This window comes from Coregonus lavaretus (assembly GCF_964263955.1).
Source record: "Coregonus lavaretus genome assembly, chromosome: 1".
Lineage (NCBI taxonomy): Eukaryota > Metazoa > Chordata > Actinopteri > Salmoniformes > Salmonidae > Coregonus > Coregonus lavaretus.
Window position 1 is genome coordinate 50,326,921 of NC_139988.1, and position 27,419 is coordinate 50,354,339.

Genomic DNA, 27,419 nt, shown 5'->3' on the forward strand with positions numbered 1-27,419 from the left:
AACTGAATTTACCCCAATGGGAAAATCTTTACATACCCCATGGGGAATCATGGTTTCTGGTTTGAATCAATAAATAAATCAAATAAAAATAATTGAGCATTTTATAGTTTAATTCTGTATCAAGAAAAGGCAGTACAAATTATCTTACATAGAATCCCAAAGCAGTCAATCAAGAACATTTTGTTTCCACATATTCCCTCCCATCTCCCCTTCCAGTAGCCTTCAGCACAGAAACCATTCCGATATGGGTCAAATTCTGAGGCAAGACAAAGCGTTCAGGTTTAGAACAAAGGCACTGAAGGAAGCACACCGAAACGGTGAACAGAGAACAATCTTCTGGAATTCAGCGTTTTAGTAGTGTCAACCGACTAACATAAAGTCTGCTTTGTAACAGTGTTCAGTATTTTATGAAATCATCCTGAATAATGTAGAAGCACACGTTGTGCACTGCTTTATAAGTGCACTGAACTCTTATTGGGTGACTTTAAATAGAAAGAGAACATTCTGGTGCAGGTAAAAAAAAACGTTCTCCATTTCACCACAGGAGAAACCTGTGTAATTAAGGCTTTAAGTGTGTGTATCTGATATGCTCTACATTCTATTATGTTGACTAACTTACTAAAATCTGTCTGTGAAGTAACAGTAGATCCGTAACAGATACTGAAAAAGCACAACACTGATTCATAAAAGCACTAGCCCGTAAAAGCTATAGACCTGAATTTGTGTTTACTGGCATAAGAATATAGTAACAGGAATAAATGGGTTCGAGTCGATAGAATGACTGAGAAAAGAAATGAGGTTTCTACAGTAAAGGAAAAAAATAACCATAGACACAGTAGCGCCATAGCACAGCCCTACTGGATTTAAGGCAAGCTAGAACATGGGTTCTCTTGAAGACATGAGAATGTGCGTATTGCTTTGCTGGTTATACATATGCAAAGAGTAAAGCTAATGGTCATGTGTAAAATGTAAACACTTGATATGTCGTGTGATTGTTGTATGAAGGCTGTGAGGCGGGGGGAGGAAGGGCCCTGGGTCTGCTCGGGTGGACGGACAGACAGACGGAGGCAGGCGGGCAGGGTGGCGAGGAGCCGCCTATGTGAAGGTAACACCAGCCTCGTTGTACACCTTGAAGACCTTCTCGATGGCGTTGACGTACGCTGCCGTCCTCAGGTCAAGGCCCAGGTTGTACTTGTTAGCGGTGCGCATGATTTGCTAAAGGGGAGATAAAACAAAGAATATAAACTCAACCAAGATATTTATATATATTTTTTTGATTTAACCAATATATTAATCTGTGTCCCTTCAAGTAATCATTATTTAAACCATTATTGTTCCATAATCAATGCAGTGATCCATTTCCACAGGATAATAAAGCATCTCTATGTGCACTTCTATAGAAATAACCAAGTCACAAACCAGCAGACTCTCATGCACTATGTCTGCACAGAGTATTACATTTCCTGGGAGGTGGTATAGGCAACCCCATATGATGCAAGGGGATGTCATTCCACACAGGATGTATCCTCAGTCAGACGTGACATTAAAGTCATCAGTGTTTGTGGGATAGATAGTGTGTTAATGGTAGAGGGTGGGCCGTGTGATTAGGAGCAGGTAATGGCCTGAATCCTCATCCTATCTCTGCTCTCTCTGGCATCAGGGCTGGGCCTTAGCAATGATGAGACTAACAAATCCCTGGCTTCTCCAGTTACCCCTGCTCGCACGCACAGCAAACCAGTGAGAGAGGGTGTGGGTGTGTATATACCATGTTCGAGAGTGATTTATTTTACGAGCTGGAATAGGCAAAATAAAAAGGTGACAAGATAGCAGAGAAAAGGCAATATGAGCTTAGTGCTGTTTGGGTAATAAGATGTGTAAAACAGAAATGGAGCTTGTCACTGGACCGTTGAAGCATGCCTTCAACTTTCAAGACTTAATTTCCCCTAACAGGAGTAATAGGATGCCTCAGGACCTTGTGTTGAATTAACACAGCATTTCCTTTGAATAAAACCCCTGCCCCTGGACCTGTGAGGAACCATTTAGCACAGATAATCATGTTTAAGCAATCAGCCTCTTACCCTGGCAGACCTCTCCATGGTGTAGGCCAGTCCTGAGTGCACAATGTCCTTCTCTGAAGCACCCTGGAACCAAACAGAGAAAAATACATTGAAAATAGGGCTCAGAGCTCACATTTAGCCCACTATACTAAACCCTTACTAATCTCTAGAGAAATGCAGCTTAACTGTGATATACAGAGTTCCAAAATGCCTCTGGAAGAAACGTCAGCACAGGAACTGTTTGTCAGGAGCTTCATGAAATGGGTTTCCCTGGCCGAGCAGCCGCACACAAGCCTAAGATCATCATGTGCAATGCCAAGCGTCAGCTGGAGTGGTGTAAAGCTCGCCGCCATTGGACTCTGGAGCAGCAGAAACGCGTTCTCTGGAGTGATGAATCACGCTTCACCATCTGGCAGTCCAAGGGACAAATCTGGGTTTGGGGGATGCCAGGAGAACGCTACCTGCACGAATGCATAGTGCCAGATGTAAAGTTTAGTGGAGAAGGAATAATGGTCTGGGGCTGTTTTTCATGGTTTGGGCTAGGCCCCTTAGTTCCAGTGAAGGGAAATCTTAACGCTACAGCATACAATGACATTCTAGACAATTCTGTGCTTCCAACTTTGTGGCAACAGTTTGGGGAAGACCCTTTCCTGTTTCAGCATTACCATGCCCCCGTGCATAAAGTGAGGTCCATACAGAAATGGTTTGTCAAGATCGTTGTGGAATAACTTGACTGGCCTGCACAGAGCCCTGACCTCAACCCCATTGAACACCTTTGTGATGAATTGGAACGCCGACTGCGAACCAGACCTAATCACCAAACATCAGTGCCCGACCTCACTAATGCTCGTGGCTGAATGGAAGCAAGTCCCCGCGGCAATGTTCCAATATCTAGTGGAAAGCCTTCCCAGAAGAGTGGAGGCTGTTATAGCAGCAAATGGGGGACCAACACTATATTAATGCCGAGGATTTTGGAATGAGATGTTCGACGAGCAGGTGTCCATATACTTTTGGCCATGTAGCACAACCCATTTCATGAAGCTCCCGACGAACAGTTCTTGTGCTGACGTTGCTTCCAGAGGCAGTTTGGAAACTCGGTAGTGAGTATCGCAACCGAGGACATACGTGCTACGCGCTTCACACTCGGCGGTCCCGTTCTGTGAGCTTGTGTGGCCTACCACTTCGCAGCTGAGCAGTTGTTGCTCCTAGATGTTTACACTTCACAATAACAGCACTTACAGTCGACCGGGGCAGCTCTAGCAGGGCAGAAATTTGACAAACTGACTTGTTGGAAAGGCGGCATCCTATGACGGTACACGTTGAAAAAGTCACTGAGCTCTTCAGTAAGGCCATTCTACTGCCAATGTTTGTCTATGGACACTGCATGGCTGTGTGCTCGATTTTGTACACCTGTCAGCAACGGGTGTTGGTGAAATAGCCAAAACCACTAATTTGAAGAGGTTTCCATACTCTTGTGTACAGTGGGGAGAACAAGTATTTGATACACTGCCGATTTTGCAGGTTTTCCTACTTACAAAGCATGTAGAGGTCTGTAATTTTTATCATAGGTACACTTCAACTGTGAGAGACGGAATCTAAAACAAAAATCCAGAAAATCACATTGTATGATTTTTAAGTAATTAATTTGCATTTTATTGCATGACATAAGTATTTGATACAGAAACCTTTGTTTGCAATTACAGAGATCATACGTTTCCTGTAGGTCTTGACCAGGTTTGCACACACTGCAGCAGAGATTTTGGCCCACTCCTCCATACAGACCTTCTCCAGATCCTTCAGGTTTCGGGGCTGTCGCTGGGCAATACGGACTTTCAGCTCCCTCCAAAGATTTTCTATTGGGTTCAGGTCTGGAGACTGGCTAGGCCACTCCAGGACCTTGAGATGCTTCTTACGGAGCCACTCCTTAGTTGCCCTAGCTGTGTATTTCGGGTCGTTGTCATGCTGGAAGACCCAGCCACGACGCATCTTCAATGCTCTTACTGAGGGAAGGAGGTTGTTGGCCAAGATCTCGCGATACATGGCCCCATCCATCCTCCCATCAATACGGTGCAGTCGTCCTGTCCCCTTTGCAGAAAAGCATCCCCAAAGAATGATGTTTCCACCTCCATGCTTCACAGTTGTGATGGTGTTCGTGGGGTTGTACTCATCCTTCTTCCTCCAAACACGGCGAGTGGAGTTTAGACCAAAAAGCTCTATTTTTGTCTCATCAGACCACATGACCTTCTCCCATTCCTCCTCTGGATCATCCAGATGGTCATTGGCAAACTTCAGATGGGCCTGGACATGCGCTGGCTTGAGCAGGGGGACCTTGCGTGCGCTGCAGGATTTTAATCCATGACGGCGTAGTGTGTTACTAATGGTTTTCTTTGAGACTGTGGTCCCAGCTCTCTTCAGGTCATTGACCAGGTCCTGCCGTGTAGTTCTGGGCTGATCCCTCACCTTCCTCATGATCATTGATGCCCCACGAGGTGAGATCTTGCATGGAGCCCCGGACCGAGGGTGATTGACCGTCATCTTGAACTTCTTCCATTTTCTAATAATTGCACCAACAGTTTTTGCCTTCTCACCAAGCTGCTTGCCTATTGTCCTGTAGCCCATCCCAGCCTTGTGCAGGTCTACAATTGTATCCCATATGTCCTTACACAGCTCTCTGGTCTTGGCCATTGTGGAGAGGTTGGAGTCTGTTTGATTGAGTGTGTGGACAGGTGTCTTTTACACAGGTAACGAGTTCAAACAGGTGCAGTTAATACAGGTAATGAGTGGAGAACAGGAGGGCTTCTTAAAGAAAAACGAACAGGTCTGTGAGAGCCGGAATTCTTACTGGTTGGTAGGTGATCAAATACTTATGTCATGCAATAAAATGCAAATTAATTACTTAAAAATCATACAATGTGATTTTCTGGATTTTTGTTTTAGATTCCGTCTCTCACAGTTGATGTGTACCTATGATAGAAATTACAGACCTCTACATGCTTTGTAAGTAGGAAAATCTGCAAAATCGGCAGTGTATCAAATACTTGTTCTCCCCACTGTATATATAGTGTATATTATATCTTAATAAAATATTAGGGGTTTTGTTTGAATGAAGAGAGAGTAATCCAGAAGGATAGAAAGACCGGGGGGGAGGGGGGTTGTACTCACAGCGATCCTGGCCTGGAACTCAGAAGTAGGGACCACAGGGATGGCTCCTCCATGCTTCCCAAACTTTCTCTCCAGACTCTCCTGGACGGACACTGAGGAAGACCACAGACAGTTCATATGTATATGAATAGATTATGTATATTACATAGTAGTGTATATGGATCTCCTGAATAAATCCTCACTGTACCATCATGAAAGATACAGATCATAAATCTTCACTTTTAGGTCATTTTAAAAGTTAGTTCACTTGCATTAATAATCTGGTATACATTTTCTCTTTCTGCTAACATTTTATGGTTTCGGCAATTCACAGCTGTATCTATTCTGAGCTCTCTTCCATGTCTCCAACATTGCCCAGTCTTGCCACTCTCGTGGGACTGGGGAATGGGTTCAGCTTCTGAAATATTCAGAAACCATCCCACTCGGCAACAAGCATTACTCCATTGTTGTTCACTAGTTTACTCCAATTAGGGAAGGGGGTGGTTTGGTTGGTAATAAAGGGAAATATATTTTTTTAAAGGATATGTATGTATGTATGTATGTATGTACGTACGTATGTACAGTGGCTTGCGAAAGTATTCACCCCCCCTTGGCATTTTTCCTATTTTGTTGCACAAATAGATTTTTGGGGGGTTTGTATCATTTGATTTACATAACATGCCTACCACTTTGAATATGCAAAATATTTTCTTCTTGTGAAACCAACAAGAAATAAGACAAAAAAACAGAAAACTTGAGCGTGCATAACTATTCACCTCCCCCCCAAAGTCAATACTTTGTAGAGCCAACTTTTGCAGCAATTACAGCTGCAAGTCTTTTGGGGTATGTCTCTAGAAGCTTGGCACATCTAGCCACTGGGATTTCTGCCCATTCTTCAAGGCAAAACTGCTCCAGCGCCTTCAAGTTGGATGGGTTCCGCTGGTGTGCAGCAATCTTTAAGTCATACCACAGATTCTCAATTGGATTGAGGTCTGGGCATTGACTAGGCCATTCCAAGACATTTAAATGTTTCCCCTTAAACCACTCAAGTGTTGATTTAGCAGTATGCTTAGGGTCATTGTCCTGCTGGAAGGTGAACCTCTGTCCCAGTCTCAAATCTCTGGAAGTCTGAAACAGGTTTCCCTCAAGAATTTCCCTGTATTTAGCGCCATCCATCATTCCTTCAATTCTGACCAGTTTCCCAGTCCCTGCCAATGAAAAACATCCCCACAGCATGATGCTGCCACCACCATGCTTCACTGTAGGGATGGTGTTCTCGGGGTGATGAGGTGTTGGGTTTGTGCCAGACATAGTGTTTTCCTTGATGGCCAAAAAACTTTGCAACTCCTTCAGGGTTATCTTTGGTCTCTTTGTTGCCTCTCTGATTAATGCCCTCCTTGCCTGGTCTGTGAGTTTTGGTGGGCGGCCCTCTCTTGGCAGGTTTGTTGTGGTGCCATATTATTTAAATTTTTTAATAATGGATTTAATGGTGCTCCGTAGTATGTTCAAAGTTTCTGATATTTTTTTATAACCCAACCCTGATCTGTACTTCTCCACAACTTTGTCCCTGACCTGTTTGGAGAGCTCCTTGGTCTTCATGGTGCTGCTTGCTTGGTGGTGCCCCTTGCTTAGTGGTGTTGCAGACTCTGGGGCCTTTCAGAACAGGTGTATATATACACTGAGATCATGTGACAGATCATGTGACACTTAGATTGCACACAGGTGGACTTTAACTAATTATGTGACTTAAGGTAAATTGGTTGCACCAGATCTTATTAAGGGGCTTCATAGCAAATGGGGTGAATACATGTGCACGCATCACTTTTCCATAATTATTTTTTTTGAAACAAGTCATTTTTTCATTTCACTTCACCAATTTGGACTATTTTGTGTATGTCCATTACATGAAATCCAAATAAAAATCCATTTAAATTACAGGTTGTAAGGCAACAAAATAGGAAAAATGCCAAAGGGGATGAATACTTTTGCAAGGTACTGTATACTGTATGTATGTATGCATGTATGTGCGAGAAAAATATTTAAACAAAAAAGAAAAACACGCATACCCCCAGCTCAATCCTCTGCTGCAATGTACTGAAAATCTAATCTACATACAGTGCATTCGGAAAGTATTCAGACCCCTTGACATTTTCCACTTTGTTACGTTACAGCCTTATTCTGAAATGGATTGTTTTTTTCTCATCAATCTACACACAATATCCCATAATGACAAATCAAAAACGGAAATATCACATTTACATAAGTATTCAGACCCTTTACTCAGTACTTTGTTGAAGCAACTTTGGCAGAGATTACAGCCGAGGGTCTTCTTGGGTATGACGCTACAAGCTTGGCACACCTGTATTTGGGGAGTTTCTCCCATTCTTCTCTGCAGATCCTCTTAAGCCCTGTCAGGTTGGATGGGGAGCGTCGCTGCACAGCTATTATTAGGTCTCTCCAGAGATGTTCGATCGGGTTCAAGTCCGGGCTCTAGCTGGGCCACTCAAGGACATTCAGAGACTTGTCCCGAAGCCACTCCTGCGTTGTCTTGGCTGTGTGCTTGGGCGGCAGGTAGCTTAGTGGTTAAGAGCGTTGTACCAGTAACCGAAAGGTCGCTGGTTCTAATCCCCGAGCCGACTAGGTGAAAAATCTGTCGATGTGCCCTTGAGCAAGGCACTTAACCCTAATTGCTCCTGTAAGTCGCTCTGGATAAGAGCGTCTGCTAAATGACTAAAAATGTAAATGTAAATGTCGTTGTCCTGTTGGAAGGTGAACCTTCGCCCCAGTCTGAGGTCCCGAGCGCTCTGGAGCAGGTTTTCACTTTGCTCCGTTCAACTTTCCCTCGATCCTGACTAGTCTCCCAGTCTCTGCCGCTGAAAAACATCCCCACAGCATGATGTTGCCACCACCATGTTTACCATAGGGATGGTGCCAGGTTTCTTCCAGAGGTGACGCTTGGCATTCAGGCCAAAGAGTTCAATCTTGGTTTCATCAGACCAGAGAATCTTGTTTCTCATGGTTAGAGAGTATTTAGGTGCCTTTTGGCAAACTCCAAGCGGGCTCTCATGTGCCTTTTACTGAGGAGTGGCTTCCGTCTGGCCACTCTACCATAAAGGCCTGATTGGTGGAGTGCTGCAGAGATGGTTGTCCTTCTGGAAGGTTCTCCCATCTCCACAGAGGAACTCTGGAGCTCTTTCAGTGACCATCGGGTTCTTGGACACCTCCCTGACCAAGGCCCTTCTCCCCCGATTGCTCAGTTTGGCCGGGCGGCCAGCTCTAGGAAGAATCTTGGTGGTTCCAAACTTCTTCCATTTAAGAATGATGGAGGCCACTGTGTTCTTAGGATCCTTCAATGTTGCATAAATGTTTTGGTACCCTTCCCCAGATCTGTGCCTCGACACAATCCTGTCTCGGAGCTCTACGGACAATTCCTTCGACCTCATGGCTTGGTTTTTGCTCTGACATGCACTGTCAACTGTGGGACCTTATATAGACAGGTGTGTGCCTTTCCAAATCATGTCCAATCAATTGAATTTACCACAGGTGGACTCCAATCAAGATGTAGAAACATCAAGGATGATCAATGAAAACAGGATGCACCCGAGCTCAATTTCAAGTCTCATAGCAAAGGGTCTGAATACTTATGTAAATAAGGTATTTCTGTTTTTGCAAAAATGTATATAAACCTGTTTTCGCTTTGTCATTATGGGGTATTGTGTGTAGATTGATGAGGAAAAAATAATTGTATCAATTTTAGAATATGGCTGTAACGTAACAAAATGTGGAAAAAGTCAAGGGGTCTGAATACTTTCCGTATGCACTGCAGGATAACAAAATTGAATGCAAGACAAACAGCCAGATAAAGATATAATGCGCTAATCATGAGTGAATCTCAATGTTCTGAGGGGCTTTTGTGTGGAAATGCATGTGCACAATATCAGACTGCCTCATTGACTGATGCTGGTGATAGATGGGAAAGCGAGAAAGAGGGTGAGCGAGTGTCAGACATGGCCTGCAGACAGTCAGCATCCACCTCTTCCTGGAAACCCTGCATAAAGTGACTGCCAATAATGTTCTCGCTCTCCAGGCACAGAGGGGCTGTGCCCAACATTGTACTGTGTGTGTGTGTGTGTGTGTGTGTGTGCCGTGCGCGCGTGTGTGTGTGTGTGTGTGTGTGTGTGCGTGCCTACTCTGCAGTTCAATTAGTTTTTTATGAGCAACATGAGTCACAGCTGTACAAAAACAACATTGTGGTTAAGCAGCTTAGGGTTTATGAAATTTCGAATAGTTCTTATTCCCATTCTAACAATTTTCTCCCCGTTGACAGAGGGAAGTAATTAAAGGTTTCAACACTTAAAACTTTACCATAATACAAGATAAACAACATCCATCTTTGTGACATAACAGAGAGCAGGCTGAACTAGTAGGAGTGAGTGTGATGTGTATTTTTTATGGATTATCAGATAAAATTGAGTTAATCATGAACATATAGTTAACATTCTTTGTGGCTAACTGAATTGGGCCGTTTGTTTTTGTCTTCAAACACAGTGAAAAGAGCCAGGGTTTAACAGAGTTTAAACTAAACATGAGTGTTTTTGCAAGATAAGGATTGATTGATTGTAGTACTCTGAACTTAATGAAAGTTGAGTTTAGCCGCTCTCAGAGACAAAGGAAGTGGGCGGAGCAATAAAAGAGCAGGAAAACTGAAGAGGACTATATAAGATGGAGGGAGACTGTAAGGGGGGGCCCCCTCTGCAGACTGGTATCGGCTTTGTTGAAAACTTTAATAAAGTCATTTCTTGATGCAACAAAAACTCTGTGAGACCTTATTTGTAATAAAGTATAGTGGTTATTTTCCACAACAAGTGCTTCCCTACAGGTTGGGAAGTGTCAGACTTACTGAGCAGGTGGTAGTTGGAGTCCCTCTCGTACTTGAAGGTCAGTCTACCGTAGCTGACATGGTTCAGGTTCTTCAGCCACTCAAAGTAGGAGACAGTCACTCCACCAGCGTTCAGGTACATGTCCTGAATAAACAAGAGATGGTGAACGTTTGCAGACACCAACATTACTGCTATGATGTAACATACAGGCAATCTAGAGCTGTGAAGTCAAAGAGTGAATTACACAGAGACCGATTAAGCAACTATCTGCACTAAATTGACTTCACATTTTTTTTAAATGATAATTGTTGTTCAATGCATTGTCTTAAAATATTCCTGGACTATGATTAATCTCCATTCAAAGAAATAGAGTCAGACTCTGGAGCCCAGAGGTATGCAATCCAACTAATCAATGTTCATGAAATCCCAGTCTTCATTGTAGATTTAACAAGTCAGAATCTGACCTACTTCTAGGCCATTTATTTTTTAGATCTGGGTGTGTGAAACCAACTAAAAATATCTAAGGCTCCAGGACCGACAGACTCTAATGGAACCTGCTACAAGTGTATGTAAGAGGGTTTATTGTCTTCTCAGGAATTTGGCATTCTCCGTGTTGCTGTTGCCATCCCCCATTTTCTCACATCTCTGTGAAGCAGTAGGTTCTGTTGTGATAATATCCTGTAGGTCTGATATCTGATTGGAAGTTGACCAATATGAATACTGTTGAGTTAACAACTCAGAGTTTGAATCTAAACATGTTCAAGTGGTTATAAAAAGGGTCTTAGCTTCATTGTTTCTTTCTCTTTGTTCCTGACATGCCTAGAATAATGCCTTGTAATGTTAGTAATGCCTTGTAACTTAAAGGGATACTTCGGGATTTGGACAATGAGGCCCTGTATCTATACTGAACAAAAATATAAAATGCAACATTTTCAAAGATTTTACTGAGTTACAGTTCAGTTAAGGAAATCAGTCAATTTAAATAAGTTCATTAGGCCCAAATCTATGGATTTCACATGACTGGGAATACAGATATGCATCTGTTGGTCATAGATACCTTTAAAAAAAAGGTAGGGGTGTGGATCAGAAAACCAGTCAGTATCTGGTGTCACCACCATTTGCCTCATGCAGCCTGACACATCTCCTTCGCATAGAGTTGATCAGGCTGTTGATTGTGGCCTGTGGAATGTTGTCCCACTCCTCTTCAATGGCTGTGTGAAGTTGTTGGATATTGGCGGGAACTGGAACACTCTGTCTTACACATCAATCCAGAGCATCCCAAATATGCTCAATGGGTGACATGTCTGGTGGATATGCAGGGCTTAATGGCACGACAATGGGCCTCAGGATCTCCTTATGGTATCTCTGTGTATTGAAATTGCCATCGATAAAATGCAATTGTGTTCATTGTCCGTAGCTTATGCCTACCCATACCATAACCCCACCGCCACAACCCCACATTGCCTCCACCATGCTTAACAGATGGTATCAAGCACTCCTCAAGCATATTTTCATTTGGTCTGCGTCTCACAAATGTTCTTCTTTGTGATCCAAACACCTCAAACTTCGATTTGTCTGGACGGTAGTGTAAATGAACGGTAGTGTAAATGAACATTCAATTATCTGGCAACAGCTCTGGTGGACATTCCTGCACTCAGCATGCCAATTGCATGCTCTCTCAAAACTTGAGACATCTGTGGCATTGTGTTGTGTGACAAAACTGCACATTTTAGAGTGGCCTATTATTGTCCCCAGCACGAGGTGCACTTGTGTGATGATCATGCTGTTTAATCAGCTTCTTGATATGCTACACCTGCCAGGTGGATGGATTATCTTGGCAAAGGAGAAATGCTCACTAACAGAGATGTAAACAAATTTGTCACAAAATGTTAAGAGAAATATGATTTTTGTGCATATGGAACATTTCTGGGATCTTTTATTTCAACTCATGAAACCAACACTTTACATGTTGCATTTATATTTTTGTTCAGTATACTTCCCCAGAGTCAGATGAACTTGTGGATACCATTTATATGTCTCTGTGTATGAAGGAAGTTAGAGGTAGTTTCGTGAGCCAATGCTAACTAGCGTTAGCGCAATGACTGAAAGTCTATGGGTATCTACTAGCATGCTAGCAGATACCCATAGGAGCGTTGGGCCAGTAACTGAAAGGTTGCTGGGTTGAATCCCCGAGCTGACAAGGTAAAAATATGTCACTCTGCCCCTGAGCACGGCAGTTAACCCACTGTTCCCCGTGGATCCCCGTGGATGTCGATTAAGGCAGCCCTCCGCACCTCTCTGTTTCAGAGGGGTTGGGTTAAATACGGAAGACACATTTCAGTTGAATGCATTCAGTTGAACAACTGACTACGTATCCCCCTTTCCCTTTCCATAGACTTCCAGTCATTGCGCTAACGCTATTTAGCAATTGCATTCAAACTGCTCGCAGATGGTATCCACAAATTCATCTGACTATGGGGAAGTAGATAAAGGGCCTCATTGCCAAATTCCCAAAGTATCCCTTTAAGCTTTTTGCCTTGTATGTGAATTCATTCATTTTACTATGTAATTAAATCAATTTGCCTTTAGAATTCCATTATCAGACCTTTCTAATACTTTAACTCAACTATAGTCTATTGCACATTGCTAAATCATCTTTATGGAGTCAGATAATGTTAGCATATACATTACATAGTCTTATTACGGGTTGCATGTGAGGTATAAATAATATACATACATGATAAATATTACCCCACTACACAAGTGGATAAATGGATAAATAATTAATATTCAGTCTGAAATATGAATGCAGCCTCTCACCGGAATCACCATGATATTCCTCTCCAGGAAGATCTTGTCAGCGTCAGGAGTGGTGGGGCCGTTGGCTCCCTCAGCAACGATCTGGAACAAACAAAGAGGATTTAAATACACTCTACATACCGAATCCAGTTTTTTTACTGTTAGGGAGGTTCATTAGAGGTCAGTGATGATTGTGTATGTTTTACATAACTTAAATAAATATTACTAAACACCCCCAATTAGCCTGAGCAGTCAAACTGACGGGAACAAACACATTCATGTGGAATCATTGTACATTACCCAATGCTGGTCTGGACTAGTTGTTGAACTCTGACCTTGGCCTTGATTTTGTGGGCATTGTTCCTGGTCAGCTGCTTCTCGCTGGCAGCGGGGATCAGGATGTCACAGTCGGCCTCCAGGATGCTGCCTTTGTATGGTGTGGAGTTGGGGAAGCCCACAATGGTGCCGTGTTGCTAGTGAGAAGGAGGAGACCGAAAGAGAATGAGACAGAGAGAGATACAGTAGACAGACACAGGACCAAAGTGTATCGCTAGTCATGCATCTCAATTGCTTTGCCATTGGAGCCACTTGGATGTTGGCTGTGGAGGACTTTCAGAGTGTAGGGACACTGTACGTCCCCTAGGTGGTACCCTTTGACTGTGCTTTCCACTGTGCTCTCTACAAGGACAGGGAACAGCCAGAGAGAGGTCGACCTGCAGGCTAGTGACTGTAGCTATGAGTTGTGTACTAACCAGCTTGTAGTCCTCCAGCTCCTTGGGGTCGATGCCATTGGGGTTCCAGATGCTTCCATCCATCTCTCCAACACCAACACACTTGGCCCCGAAACGGTGCAGGTAACGCATGGAGTGCATGCCCACGTTACCGAAACCCTAGAAGAGGAGGAAGAAGAATGACATGCTTCAGAATAAAATATAGAAAATAGGCCAAAAAAAAATCCAACCTGGGTGCCCTGTGGTAGATAAGTCACGCATTTACATTTATGTTCTTGTTCATGAGAAGCATGCTTGGTTGGCACAGTAAACATGTCATGTAGCGTCTTCTGGTCCAATGAGTTTATCGTTCACTTATGTTCATGATTATGAGGACACAGTAATCAGAGATTGTAAATAGCTGTAACAATGTGTTCTATTGTAGAAGGGAGGACAGTCCTCTACACATCCAAATGTAACACCTTGCTATCAAGTCATTATGCCTTCTGTTGAGTGAATATACCAACCTTGTGGGTGCCATCCTATAGTACTCTCTAATGTTGCTACCTCTAACCAAAAATAAAACACATTTGTGTTTGATTTGATGACAACCAAGCAGTGTGGATCTATCCTTTAACAAAATACTTTGTTTACGTGTATCCGAGGACACAGCAATATCTCTTCCCAGCTTGAGCTATATATATATATATATATATATATATGACAATACCTTTTAACATCCAGAACATATTCATACATCACTCAGATATCGATTATTTATGACTCATGAGGAAAGTAGGCAACTCAACTACTGCAGTAGCCAATACAAAGACACCAGTCAGCATCCTAGATTACTTGCAATACTCCCTCCCCCCAGTCTTTCCAGGCAAGCAGAAGCCTGCTGATTAGGTAGGTATGGATTTTAAGGGATAAGGATGAGTTAGATTACAGACTCATTTAAAAAGGCATCTAGACCGATTTCAATCTTGTCTCTAAGAGGTTTTCCTAATGGCATTTCCCATAACTACATTACAAGACTGCAGAACAGAGGAATTGATTCTCTGGCCAATTTTGCACTGAATCACGTACAACTGATATCTTGTCAACATGGGGGGGGGGAATCTATATGTTGAACATAAAGCCTTAATGCTTGGTCTCAGTGCCAAAAGGTACAGTCATTCTGTAGATATTTAAGCAGTGCTGCAGTAGATGCATACCTTGCAGTAAGCAGCATTGCCCTAAAAGAAGACGCTGTTAGGTGCCGAGTCATACCTCTTATTAGAATGCCACCCCCCATACACTGTAACAGGCTTTGAGACCTGATGAAAGACGCTAAATAAAATGCCATTCCTAATCAATAAGTGCCGTGTCTGTGTACCTGAATGACAAAGGTCTTGTCGGTGAAGCCGGGGCTCAGGCCCAGCTGGCTCATGTAGGCCGTCTCGTTGATGAAGTTCTCGATGCCGTGGAATACTCCACGCCCGGTGGCTGAGATCCTGCCGTGGATGCCCCCCTGGCTGATGGGCTTACCAGTCACACAGGCATGGGCGTTGATGTCCTGGACACAGAGGAGAGGAACGTGTGGTTAGTTAGTGGTGGAAATAGCAACTTCGCATAAGCAAACAAATGCAGCAGGCGGCCATTTTATTATACATATTTTGTCAACCTTGTATTAGGTACACTGGACGGTGGAGTCGACATATTTTGGGATGTATCAGAGACTAAATCATCCGAGAGGCAAAGATGAGGCTCTAGCGAAACTCTTTCCACAAAACAAAGTCAGCAGTTGATGACTATATAAAAAAAGAAAGTCACAACATGCACTTGGCGAGGCCAAATTGCCAATTCACTATACAATAACATCTTCAGCCTAAATTCAGAGAAGAACATGAATCAGACTAAACGTATTGATAAAGTCTCCCGAGTGGCGCAGTGGTCTAAGGCACTGCATCGCAGTGCTAGCTGTGCCACTAGAGATCCTGGTTTGAATCCAGGCTCTGTCGTAGCCGGACGCGACCGGGAGACCAATGGGGCGGCGCACAATTGGTCCAGGGTATGGGAGGGAATGGCCGGCAGGGATGTAGCATAGAGCATGACATTTGCAACGCCAGGGTTGTGGGTTCGATTCCCACGGGGGGCCAGTATGACATTTTTTTATAATGTATGCACTCACTAACTATAAGTCGCTCTGGATAAGAGCGTCTGCTAAATGACTAAAATGTAAATGTAAAGTAAGGTCATTGATGAATGCTATGGGAAGACAGGGAGTTAACCATGACAACTGCAAGGACACTAGGGCTGGAACGAAAACACGAAGCAGACCAAACTCTTCTAGTGTACAGTTGAAATGATTTACCTTTTGGAGCGCTCCCTGACCACCTCCCTGGCAATCAACAAAACATATATGATCATGTATACAGCAAAAGACTGGTTGAGCTTTGTCTTTCGAAACACTGTCATTAGAATTGGAACAGTAGCCTTTTGACAAGAAAATAAAGGGTAGAAGTGTCAGCTTAATGAAAGTCAATGCACTTCCTCTATTGGAAATAGATCTCAGAATACTGTCTGGAGCAAAGGAGCGGGGGTTACAAGGCCAGCAGAACTTCCTGTAAAAAGTCAAATCAACAAAAGGGATAGGGAAAAAACAGTGACATACTGGAAATATTTACTCAGCAAATACAATAGCGATGGTTAGTGTACACACAGAATAATCACAATGTATCATTTGACCATTAGCCACTATACACAGATAATTAACATCCCATCATGCTTAGGGTCATGTATAAAAATGCCCAGTTGCCCATTATTTTGGCTACCATGGCTAGAAGAGGAGAGCTCAGTGACTTTGAAAGGGGGTCTCATAGGAGCATAGCGGTTTAAAGTGTGTGTGTGTCTCAGTCACCAGATCTCGACCCAATTGAACACTTATGGGAGATTCTGGAGTGGCGCCAAGACAGCGTTTTCCACCACCATCAACAAAACACCAAATGATGGAATTTCTTGTTGAAGAATGGTGTTGCATCCCTTCCAGACAGAATCTACGCCAAGGCGCATTGAAGCGGTTCTGGTGGCCCAACGCCCTATTAAGAAATGTTATGTTGCCGGTTTCTTTATTTTGGCAGTTACCTGTATATGTCATTTTCCTTCATTTCTGTGGTTTACAGTAATTGTTAAAAGCAGTTTAACTTAGTTGATAGGAAGTGCTGGGGAAAACTCAATGTCTATTGTGGGAGAGGGCAGTGAGTTTATACAGGGAACACGTACATGGTGGCCCATGGTGTTGGCATAGGTGTCAGCGATCCATGACATCTCCCTCTCTCCAGTGCTCATGTCAGGGGCAGGGACATCAATGCCAGGTCCTGACAGGGGAAAAACAAAATCATTTAAGTTGAAGTAAACTTCTAGGATAAGTAAAATGGCTTCAGTAAAGAACAAACAACCAATACACCAACAAACTCATACTGAAACATGCAGACAAATCTAAATATATTGGTGTGAAACAGTAGTACTGTATTTAGATAGAGAAACTCATGGCCCACTTTGAAGCTATGGCAGTGTACTGTAGACACAGTGCCAGAGGGCACGGTTGCCATGCAGGGTTACATACTTATACACCCCTTAAGCACACATACGTACCGTTTCTCCTCATTCTAGGAAATCAAGCACTTCAATAGTTACATGTCACGTGACTAGACTAAAACATGTAGCTATACAAACAGTCCCCTCCTCCCTCTATGGAAGAATGTTGGCGAATGCCTTTTAATAACAGGCTCCTCTGGACTGGTCTGATACCTTTCTGACTTAGTGACCATGTGGACCACATTTACAGCTTTGGATAACATATAGGGACAAAGAGAGCAATTCTTGCCTTTTGAAACAATGTGGATTTGTCAGGCTACAAACCCCCTACCAAGGCCTGAAGTCAGGTCTCGGGCACTTCAAGCATTGAATGCATAACTCTAACATAACTCTTAAACAAGCGGAAGTCCTTGGGAGTGATAGTGAATCGTTACAGGGAATGTGAAGTTAATGTGAACTGCTTCTTTCATTGCAATGTCAAACCAATAAATATTTTGTGGATTATTGTGTCTTAGATTTTTTCTGGTGTACCGTTTTCCCAGTATTCCCACCCTGAGAGATTCCCCTTGTGATTAATGGAAGGTAAAGCTGCCTTCATGCCTTGTCAAGCCTTTTGTTTAACCCCTCTCTCATCATGGTTATTTGTGCGTGTACTGCACCGTGGGCTCATGAAACCCTGCCTCTGACAGTATGGGCTAGGGGGAAGGCAGACCCCCTCCCCCACTCAAGGGGACCATGTATTCATGCAGACATACACATTACCGCCAGACATTTTCACCACCAGCCTTCAATGTTCCCCTGGACACAGACACTACTCACCAATAAAACCCTTCTTGGCCAGCTCAATGGTGAATCTTCTGGTGATTTTCTCCAGTTCATTGTCCTTCAGACAGAGCATAACAGTATGATAAAGGGCATTGCATATTTCACTGGCAGTAAAGTCAGACCAAAGAAGTAAAGGCACTACTACTATCACAGAACAACAACTTCCTACTCAAATATTGAGAAGCATCATCAGCTTCAGGTAGGTTATTACTACTAAATTAAAGCTGGATTACTTATTCAAAGAACACCAAAAGTGACACACTCATCCACCTGGGTCAGGGACAGAACGTTTGTTTCAGGAGTATCAGGGCCTAAAATGCTTCAACTCTTTCAGAGCCAGCAGCCCAGCAGATAGAGAGAGGGGGGTGGGGGGGGGAGAAATGTCCCAGTCATGATGTCTACCAGCTGATGGCTCAGCAGTTCTACCCCAGAACAGAGCTGCCAATGCATAGGGCCACTGGCAACAACAGACAGGACAGGCAACAACAGACAGGACGGGTCAGCACTGGGCTGGCAACAGGAAGGGGAGCGAGAGCCCACTGACTAACAGCTTCCTGTGCAGAGCTCTATATAACACTAAATAGGGCTTTCAGGAATGGTGTGACCTATTAATTAACATAGGATATTCAACATATTAATAACTTCTGCTATAATATGTACAACCTGGACTTAATAAAAGTTATCATTTGCAAATTCAAATGAGAACTTTATAAAATGCAGGTTATGCTTATTTTGTATTCATGATAAATCATTTTCTATAAGTAATCTCAGCTTTTCTGGGGTCAAAGTTGAAGGTGGAGATTCCCTCATCCTTGTTCCTATCACTGCAAAAACAACACTCCACTGAATGGCCACATAATAGGACATCTTGCAGCCTTATTATCTATGCACTAGGGGTAAATATAGAGCAACGAACCAAGTGGGGTAAAAATGAAATGCCTTGACAGCGCTCTAATCACTGGTTTAGATGACTTGGTAATGTGAGCCTGTGTGCTAAGATAAACAAGTTCCCAATAAAGGACAAAATGGCCTTGTTGAAAGGGAACACAACCTAAAGCTAATGTGAAACCATCACGTGAATGGGATGAAAGGACATCAACAATAAGTATTAAATAAAATACTCTGGTGTATCCAGAAACAAACTAATACCTACAGTGTAATTCTTTACATTGATCTTCACTCCAGCTTTGGCTCCTCCAAACGGCACATCTGTAAGGAATTTAAATGGACGGGGTTACAACAGAAAAAACTAAATAGGCTATATAACAAATACTTATGTCTGGAGGACTTATGTCTAGAAGATACTGTACAGGCGTTTAAAAGCCCTTACCCACGACAGCACATTTGTATGTCATCAGCGAGGCCAGGGCTTTCACCTCGTCGACAGAGACCTCGGTGCTGTAGCGGATACCTGGAACATACAACATGACAGAGTTAGTGGTGTGTAACCTGTAATTTCAGACTTGGCTGAAAAAAAGTTGTTTTCCCATTTTCGTTCTCTCGCTAGGGTACGTGTGTATCACAATATTAGGAAAGGATATAACTTTATCCTTTCTGCATGATGAAAACAATATGTCTAATAAGTTGCTGTACAATAAAACCAGAGATATCACTCCTCCATTAGCTTAATCAGTTTGGTATTTTATTCTCCAACACAAGAGGTGGACTACTGCAATTAGCCTATTCACACAATCACAAGCTAGGCGATATTTTGAACCCTTATTATTAAGCCTTTAACCCTTCTCAGAACCACTCTCATAATGAGGAGTATGATTGGGAGAGAAAGAGGGCATTCCAAAGTAACCACGCAATTTGTACAATGTAGGCTAGCCCTCGTTCCAGAGCTGACTGGGCTTGCATAGACAAGACCACTTTTTTTTTTTTTTTTTAATCCAAATACTCCAGTTCATACTAGGCCTCTCGTAGTGATCTCAGGGAGTTAGTTTTAGGAAATACACAAAATGGTTGCAGCTGCCCAGTGTCTGAGAGTTACTGTAGAGCTCCGTAGAGAGGAGAGGCTTGCATGTGAGGGAGGTAGAAACCACACACCGCCTAGAGCTATGACTCACTGTGGGGATTCGATTAGGCTGAACCGGGTTGCACCAGGCTATGGCCTGTAATGCGACCGGGCAAAAGTGGTGAGGGAGGAGCGCCCTTCTCAAATCAAACAGTAATCTGCACCGCCCAGTCATATTGTCAACAAGGCAGTATGGTGCATCGTTCAGAAACACAAATATATGCTTAAACTTTCAAACTAGTTTTCCTTGCGAAGGCAGATAAAGCCTGTTTTTTTATCAAGAGCAAACACCACTTTCACATGTGAAAACCCGGAATCCTAACTCATTACTCCACATGTCTGACGTGTCACTTTGTTGAGTCGACTTCCCCATCAGCTTTGAAAGGGGCGCCCAGCTAACGCCAGGGAGGCAGCCAGGTTTTAAAACTAATAGTCACTCTTCACCCAGTGCAAACTCCACCCACCCGGGCCAGCTTAAAAAAACTCCCTCACTCCTGAGACCGCAGGCCAGCCCCCCTCCACTCCCTCTCCTCCACAAAGAAGAAAAACATAGTGAGCTGGAAACTGGGTGTGGTCCTGGCAGGATCGTCTTGTTCACAGACTACCACTATATTCTACACACATTACCTCACAAACCCTTCTACTTCTGAAGACACTGAAGCTTTTAATAGCTGCATAAAATGTAGGATTATTCTAATTAGTGCAACATGAGGCTAATGGTTAAAACTTGATGCCAGGTTGATGCAGAGAACTGGTTTTGGGAAAGGTGTTCTATTCAAAAGCAGACCAAACAGGATTTAGGATTGAAAGGAGATTAATTTATTCCCCTGGGGAGAGAATTGTGGTTTGTTATGGTTAGTTTAATTACCACCACTTTCCTTTAACCCATATACCTACTGTATGTCAGTTGACATATGGACAGGTGAACCAACTGTAGTTTGTGACTACTATGATTTCCCATTGTAGCCAATTCAGTACAGTAGAGCATAGTACAGTAGCTATGTTCAGTACAATATACTTTACCCTAGTGTGCTCTACTGTACTGAACTCTACTCTGTTGATTAGGTCAACAAAAACAGTGACAAAGATAATTGGCAAACACCTATTTTTCAGTGGCGATTGACGAGACTAACTGAAATCGACCCAGAAAAAACTAAACAAAAATGACTAAATTATATCTGTGACTAAAATCTGACTACTAAATGAACTGGACAAGAGTTTTAGGAGAGAATGAGCGCTTTCCGTGATAAGCACGATTAATATTAACGGCACAGATGCGCAGCGCACTGTTCAGCAGTGGGAAGGACGCACCACGACCGGCACACACAGCCTACATCAGCTTGTGAGATGCGGGGGAGCAAGCAATGAGTGAGGGCAGACATGCAGACAGGCTCCGCTCCAGCTCCAATTATACATATTGCGCAGGCAACTATCTTGCTTCCCCGTAGCTAACCAGTCACCACCAGCCTTCTAGTTAGCTACCCTTCGCCTGGTTAAGAAACACAAGCTGCTATATGAAAATAAAAACAAAAAAAAGCACTGGATTTAATAGTAAAACTACTGTCTAGCTATGTTTTTCTCTCCCTTGAGTATAGAAAAGTAGGCTCTTTGTAGCCTCGCTCAACCCTCCCGCTTTCCCCACTACATTTCATTGCCAGGATCTATAGCCAACATAGCCAAGTCTCCCTCTTTACCTCAGAGAAAATGGCTTGATTCTAGCCCTTAACGTTCAAAAGATATGACCCATAATGTTACCTCATTAGCTAGCTATAGCTAACAACCTGGGGTGCGGTCAGCAAGACGCAATGTTTTGGAACGTTCAGATAATCAGAAATATGCTATGTAGAACAAACATGCTTCTCTGACTTGTTGAATAAGGAATAATGTCAGCTCTATTCATGGAATTTTTACCTGCAACGTTCAAGAACATTTTGCAACTGAACGTGGCCCTGGTAACATTACCAAGTCTATATGCAAACATGTGGTGGCACAGAAAGAAAGGAAAAGGGATAGCAAACAATTTGACAAAATTCCTCTTGCCACTACACTATATCTGACTTTATTTTGAGTTCATGTGGACCCAGTGACTCAGACTTGAGCACTTGGACCAGGACTCGAGCACTGGGACTCGGACTTCAGCCATAAAGACTCATGACTCGCCCATTGGTGACTCTGACTTGGACTCAAACACAGGGGACTTGGGACTCGAGGTTTAGTGACTCGACTAAATCACTGGGCGAAACAGTCATTAGCCCCCGTTCTACTTTTGGACACCAATGTGGCTGCGGCGTCTATGGAACGTTGATAACAATGGCAATGACGGAGGTGGAACCCATACTACTTTGCAGCACCATTTGGTGATTGTGCTACTCTCCCTCTGCGCTTATATGTGTCGGTTATGTATGTAATGTGCTGTTGTGACGAGGGCCCACGAGGAGGTCGTGTGCAACAGGGGTGATTTACAATTACACATTAACACGGGAACCAGGATCACCCTTCCTGCCCTTGAGTGGGTCACCAGAGCTGGAATGGGCTTCATTATATGACTAGGTCATTAAGGCCGAAGAAAAAGGGAAACTAGAAAAGTAAAGCTATGTTGGGAAATAGGAAACCACTAGACTCGTTTTTGGTCGGAGTCAGGGTTTTGGATCAATACTACTTGGGAATTCCGTTTAACGTCTCCAGGAAAATCTGGAATGTGTGGAGTCGGTGAGAGTCACAATAAGTGGTCTTATTTAGATTTTTTGTGTGTCTGCGGAGCAGAAGAAGCGTGTTTTAAGACTCAAAAAGATATCGGAGTGGAATGTTTCCTGCATGTATTTTTGTAGCAGAGCACCTATCAAGGGGGTTATTTCTGGGGTGGCGCAATAAATAAAGGCAGAGGATATAACTGAAGACATTGATGGAGTGGTTGGTGCACGTCGTCTGACCTGTATGGAGGACGGAGAAAATAAATTCACTTCATCCATGCTACTGTTCTTTGATGAAGAGTCTCTCCCTTCTCATATAAAGTTAGGATTCATCAGATACCCTGTAAGAGCTTTTGTGCACAAGCCCCTTCGGTATCATCAATGTAAAAGAGTTGGTCATGTGTCAAGTGTGTGCAGAAGGAAAGAATATCGTATGCCAGATGAAGGGAAATGTTGCAACTGTGGAGGTGAACAGGCGCCTGAATTCTTTGAGTGCCCTGTTAGGGTGAAGGAAAATGAGGTGGGAAGGGTAAGGAGTGTCCAGCATGTCTCCTATCTGGAGGCTGTGAGAAAATTGGAAGGAACGTGTGGTGGGGAAGAAGCAATGGTAGTAGAGCCACCACGACCAGTGAAGGTTTCTCATCACCCGAGGGATAGTGAAATGCTACATGTTAAAAAGGTGGATTTTGTATTATGTATTGCAATGGTCATAAACTGTACAGCACAAGCGGAGAAGAAGTCTAAGAAAATTGGAATCATTGTGAATGCCGCTGAACGTTTTGTGGGTCTTCGTGATTTCACAGCCGAGGCTGTGCAAGAAATCCTGTCGGTTAATGTACCCCCATCACAGGCCCCTGAGCCTGTGTAGGGATGTACAGTGGGGAAAAAAAGTATTTAGTCAGCCACCAATTGTGCAAGTTCTCCCACTTAAAAAGATGAGAGAGGCCTGTAATTTTCATCATACGTACACATCAACTATGACAGACAAAATGAGAAAAAATTTCCTGAAAATCACATTGTAGGATTTTTAATGAATTTATTTGCAAATTATGGTGGAAAATAAGTATTTGGTCACCTACAAACAAGCAAGATTTCTGGCTCTCATAGACGTGTAACTACTTCTTTAAGAGGCTCCTCTGTCCTCCACTCGTTACCTGTATTAATGGCACCTGTTTGAACTTGTTATCAGTATAAAAGACACCTGTCCACAACCTCAAACAGTCACACTCCAAACTCCACTATGGTCAAGACCAAAGAGCTGTCAAAGGACACCAGAAACAAAATTGTAGACCTGCACCAGGCTGGGAAGACTGAATCTGCAATAGGTAAGCAGCTTGGTTTGAAGAAATCAACTGTGGGAGCAATTATTAGGAAATGGAAGACATACAAGACCACTGATAATCTCCCTCGATCTGGGGCTCCACGCAAGATCTCACCCTGTGGGGTCAAAATGATCACAAGAACGGTGAGCAAAAATCCCAGAACCACACGGGGGGACCTAGTGAATGACCTGCAGAGAGCTGGGACCAAAGTAACAAAGCCTACCATCAGTAACACACTACGCCGCCAGGGACTCAAATCCTGCAGTGCAAGACATGTCCCCCTGCTTAAGCCAGTACATGTCCAGGCCCGTCTGAAGTTTGCTAGAGTGCATTTGGATGATCCAGAAGAGGATTGGGAGAATGTCATATGGTCAGATGAAACCAAAATAGAACTTTTTGGTAAAAACTCAACTCGTCGTGTTTGGAGGACAAAGAATGCTGAGTTGCATCCAAAGAACACCATACCTACTGTGAAGCATGGGGGTGGAAACATCATGCTTTGGGGCTGTTTTTCTGCAAAAGGACCAGGACGACTGATCCGTGTAAAGGAAAGAATGAATGGGGCCATGTATCGTGAGATTGAGTGAAAACCTCCTTCCTTCAGCAAGGGCATTGAAGATGAAACGTGGCTGGGTCTTTCAGCATGACAATGATCCCAAACACACCGCCCGGGCAACGAAGGAGTGGCTTCGTAAGAAGCATTTCAAGGTCCTGGAGTGGCCTAGCAAGTCTCCAGATCTCAACCCCATAGAAAATCTTTGGAGGGAGTTGAAAGTCTGTGTTGCCCAGCGACAGGCCCAAAACGTCACTGCTCTAGAGGAGATCTGCATGGAGGAATGGGCCAAAATACCAGCAACAGTGTGTGAAAACCTTGTGAAGAGTTACAGAAAACGTTTGACCTGTGTCATTGCCAACAAAGGGTATATAACAAAGTAGAGAAACTTTTGTTATTGACCAAATACTTATTTTCCACCATAATTTGCAAATAAATTCATTAAAAATCCTACAATGTGATTTTCTGGATTTTCTTTTCTCATTTTGTCTGTCATAGTTGACGTGTACCTATGATGAAAATTACAGGCCTCTCTCATCTTTTTAAGTGGGAGAACTTGCACAATTGGTGGCTGACTAAATACTTGTTTTCCCCACTGTATTTTGGAGTGGACTGTGATTGAAGTGTGATGGGTTTTCTTAGTTGACGTGTTTTATTTTGTATGATGTCGTTTTACCCCTTTCCCTAAATGTTTTTTTGTAGTTTCTTATTCAATACCCGGTCCAGCTGGTGGCGGTAATGCACCATTAACATTGGATGCCAACCGCCATTAAACCCCATCGAAGAAGAAGGCGTTTCCACTCACTACCAAATATGGACGTGGGAGAAGATGGAACGAGATGGATTTTGGCCGAAATTCTGCAAATTCTCATCTATTAAACATTTCATCTCAATACAGTTTGATGTTCCCAAAACTGGAATAGGTTATTAACAGAGTGTACTAAGGCTTGTAGACTTTACCCTTTGCGAAAGTTTTTTAAAAATCGCGTTGTTTAGGAGTGCAAAGTCGAATTTAGTTATTGCACACGCGCACTTCAAAGTAGGCGTTCCCTAACGGAAATATGCAGATTATGCTAGAACGCGCCAATAGGATCTCGCTAGCTCGTGCCCCCTCCTTGCCAGTGTTGCCAACTTAGCCACTTTGTCGCTATATTTAGCAAGTTCAGACCCCTCTAGCGACACATTTTCAAAAAAGCGACTAGCGACAAATATAGCTACTTTTTCTGGTGTTATTGGAGACTTTTGGAGAGACTGACGTGAAAGCACATATCGTTCTTACTCTTCTCAACGAGCAGCGGGTGCTTTGTTACCCCCGTCCCAAAGCACTCACAGGCGGCCCAGTCCTCGCGCAGCAGTCCCTCCTAGCTGCAGTCAGAGCAGGAGATGTTCACCCCTCCGCAGCATCCAGACTGCAAATGAATCGCGCATGCGGGAAGCCGCCGCTGGCTGATCCCGCCCTGGCTTACATTCAGGGCGGGATGTAAATGTAGGGTGTTTTTTACTCACTTTATGTCTCTCCCATGACGTTATTCCTTTCTCCTACAACTTCCATCACAATTACATGCACATGGTCAATTATGCAAATTAGGTGATGACGTCATTTAGCGACTTTTAGGACAGCCAATAGCTACTTTCCTTACTGAGGAGTTGGCAACACTGCTCCTTGCTTGTTTTGCCCACTATGGCTCATTTGTTGGTTTAGTTATAACAATCTTAGGCCATATTGGGCTGCAGCTAACCCCTTCTCGATTTGACAGGCTAGCTAGCTACACTCCGCTTCAACACCTTCACTGTAATTTCTCTTTCCCCGGCTTACCTCCTTTACAGGGGGTCCTGTGTTGGCTGTGCTGGGCACGATACCCCTCAATCACCTCCCATTCGCCATCGTCTCGCTTGATAGGGAACGATACACTCAGTATATGGTTGCAGGGCTTGATAATCTTGAGAATTCCGCGTACTCGGTGTCTCTTCTGCACTGGCGTCTCCTTGTTCTTGAGGTCCTCCACCAATTTATCCTCAACGATATTTGCACCGCGGTCAAAGAATCCCTCCACCATTCTAAAGAAGTTGGGGTCATCTGCATCTTTCTCTCCTACTACCTCGCTGTAGTGGCGCACCCTCATCAACGACGCGGAAACTGGAAGAGCCGCCTCGACACATCCCGAGGCCAGAGCACTGCTTGCTCCACGAGTAAGTAATTCTCCGAAATACCTGTACATTTTTGACTGAGTTAAGAGGTTAGTAACGAATGAAACTTAAAGAAAAGTGAGGGGAAGACGAAGTGGGCCGGGGGGAAACAAAAACTTATAACGAGACAACCTCCTTCTGGTCCTGTCCCGTTTCGCACTGATCTGACAGCAGTCATGCATGCGTTCCCTTTTCGTTAGAGAGCAGGCGTGTTTGTGTGGATTCCCACCTCACTGGGGAGGGTTCCACTTGAACGCGCATGCAAAATAATGCGCGCCTCCGCGACATTTTTGCGCTCCGAGGGCGGCGTTCCGCAGGTGTGTAATGGTAAATCATTAGCCAAAAATTGGAAACGTTCCGGTTTGCAACTACAACAACAATTTATATTGGACAAATTCAGATGGGTCCCGCCCAGTTTCGTTCCGTTTTCTTTCGGTTAAGAAACGTTTTGCAACAAAATCGGCGTAATGAATACCCCATTACAGGGCAGAGCCCCATCTGTTTTGAGCCCCACCTGTTTAGCATTTTTTATAAAATAATAATAATGTTTTTTTTTTTATGTGTCTGTTTTGCATGTTATTTTGGCATTAATAGGTGTTACATATCAGTTTGCAAACAATGTAAAAAATAATAATCATTGAGTTAATAAAGCCGCATAA

The 27,419-nt window shown here is 43.5% G+C and overlaps 1 protein-coding gene across 1 annotated transcript; it reads right to left on the reverse strand.

Annotated features, from left to right (window-relative positions):
- Positions 1-92: 92 nt before the first annotated feature.
- Positions 93-26,997, reverse strand: LOC311130342 (glutamate dehydrogenase, mitochondrial-like). The gene is made up of 13 exons (XM_084163070.1): positions 26,390-26,997; positions 19,322-19,402; positions 19,145-19,200; positions 17,986-18,049; positions 16,852-16,946; positions 14,966-15,145; positions 13,630-13,767; positions 13,213-13,350; positions 12,899-12,979; positions 10,099-10,222; positions 5,220-5,311; positions 2,079-2,141; positions 93-1,215 (listed from the first exon to the last, which is right to left on the reverse strand). The coding sequence occupies exons 1-13, from the start codon at positions 26,790-26,792 to the stop codon at positions 1,096-1,098; spliced, it is 1,635 nt and encodes a 544-aa protein (XP_084019196.1). The 5' UTR covers positions 26,793-26,997; the 3' UTR covers positions 93-1,095.
- Between the last annotated feature and the right edge of the window lie 422 nt (positions 26,998-27,419).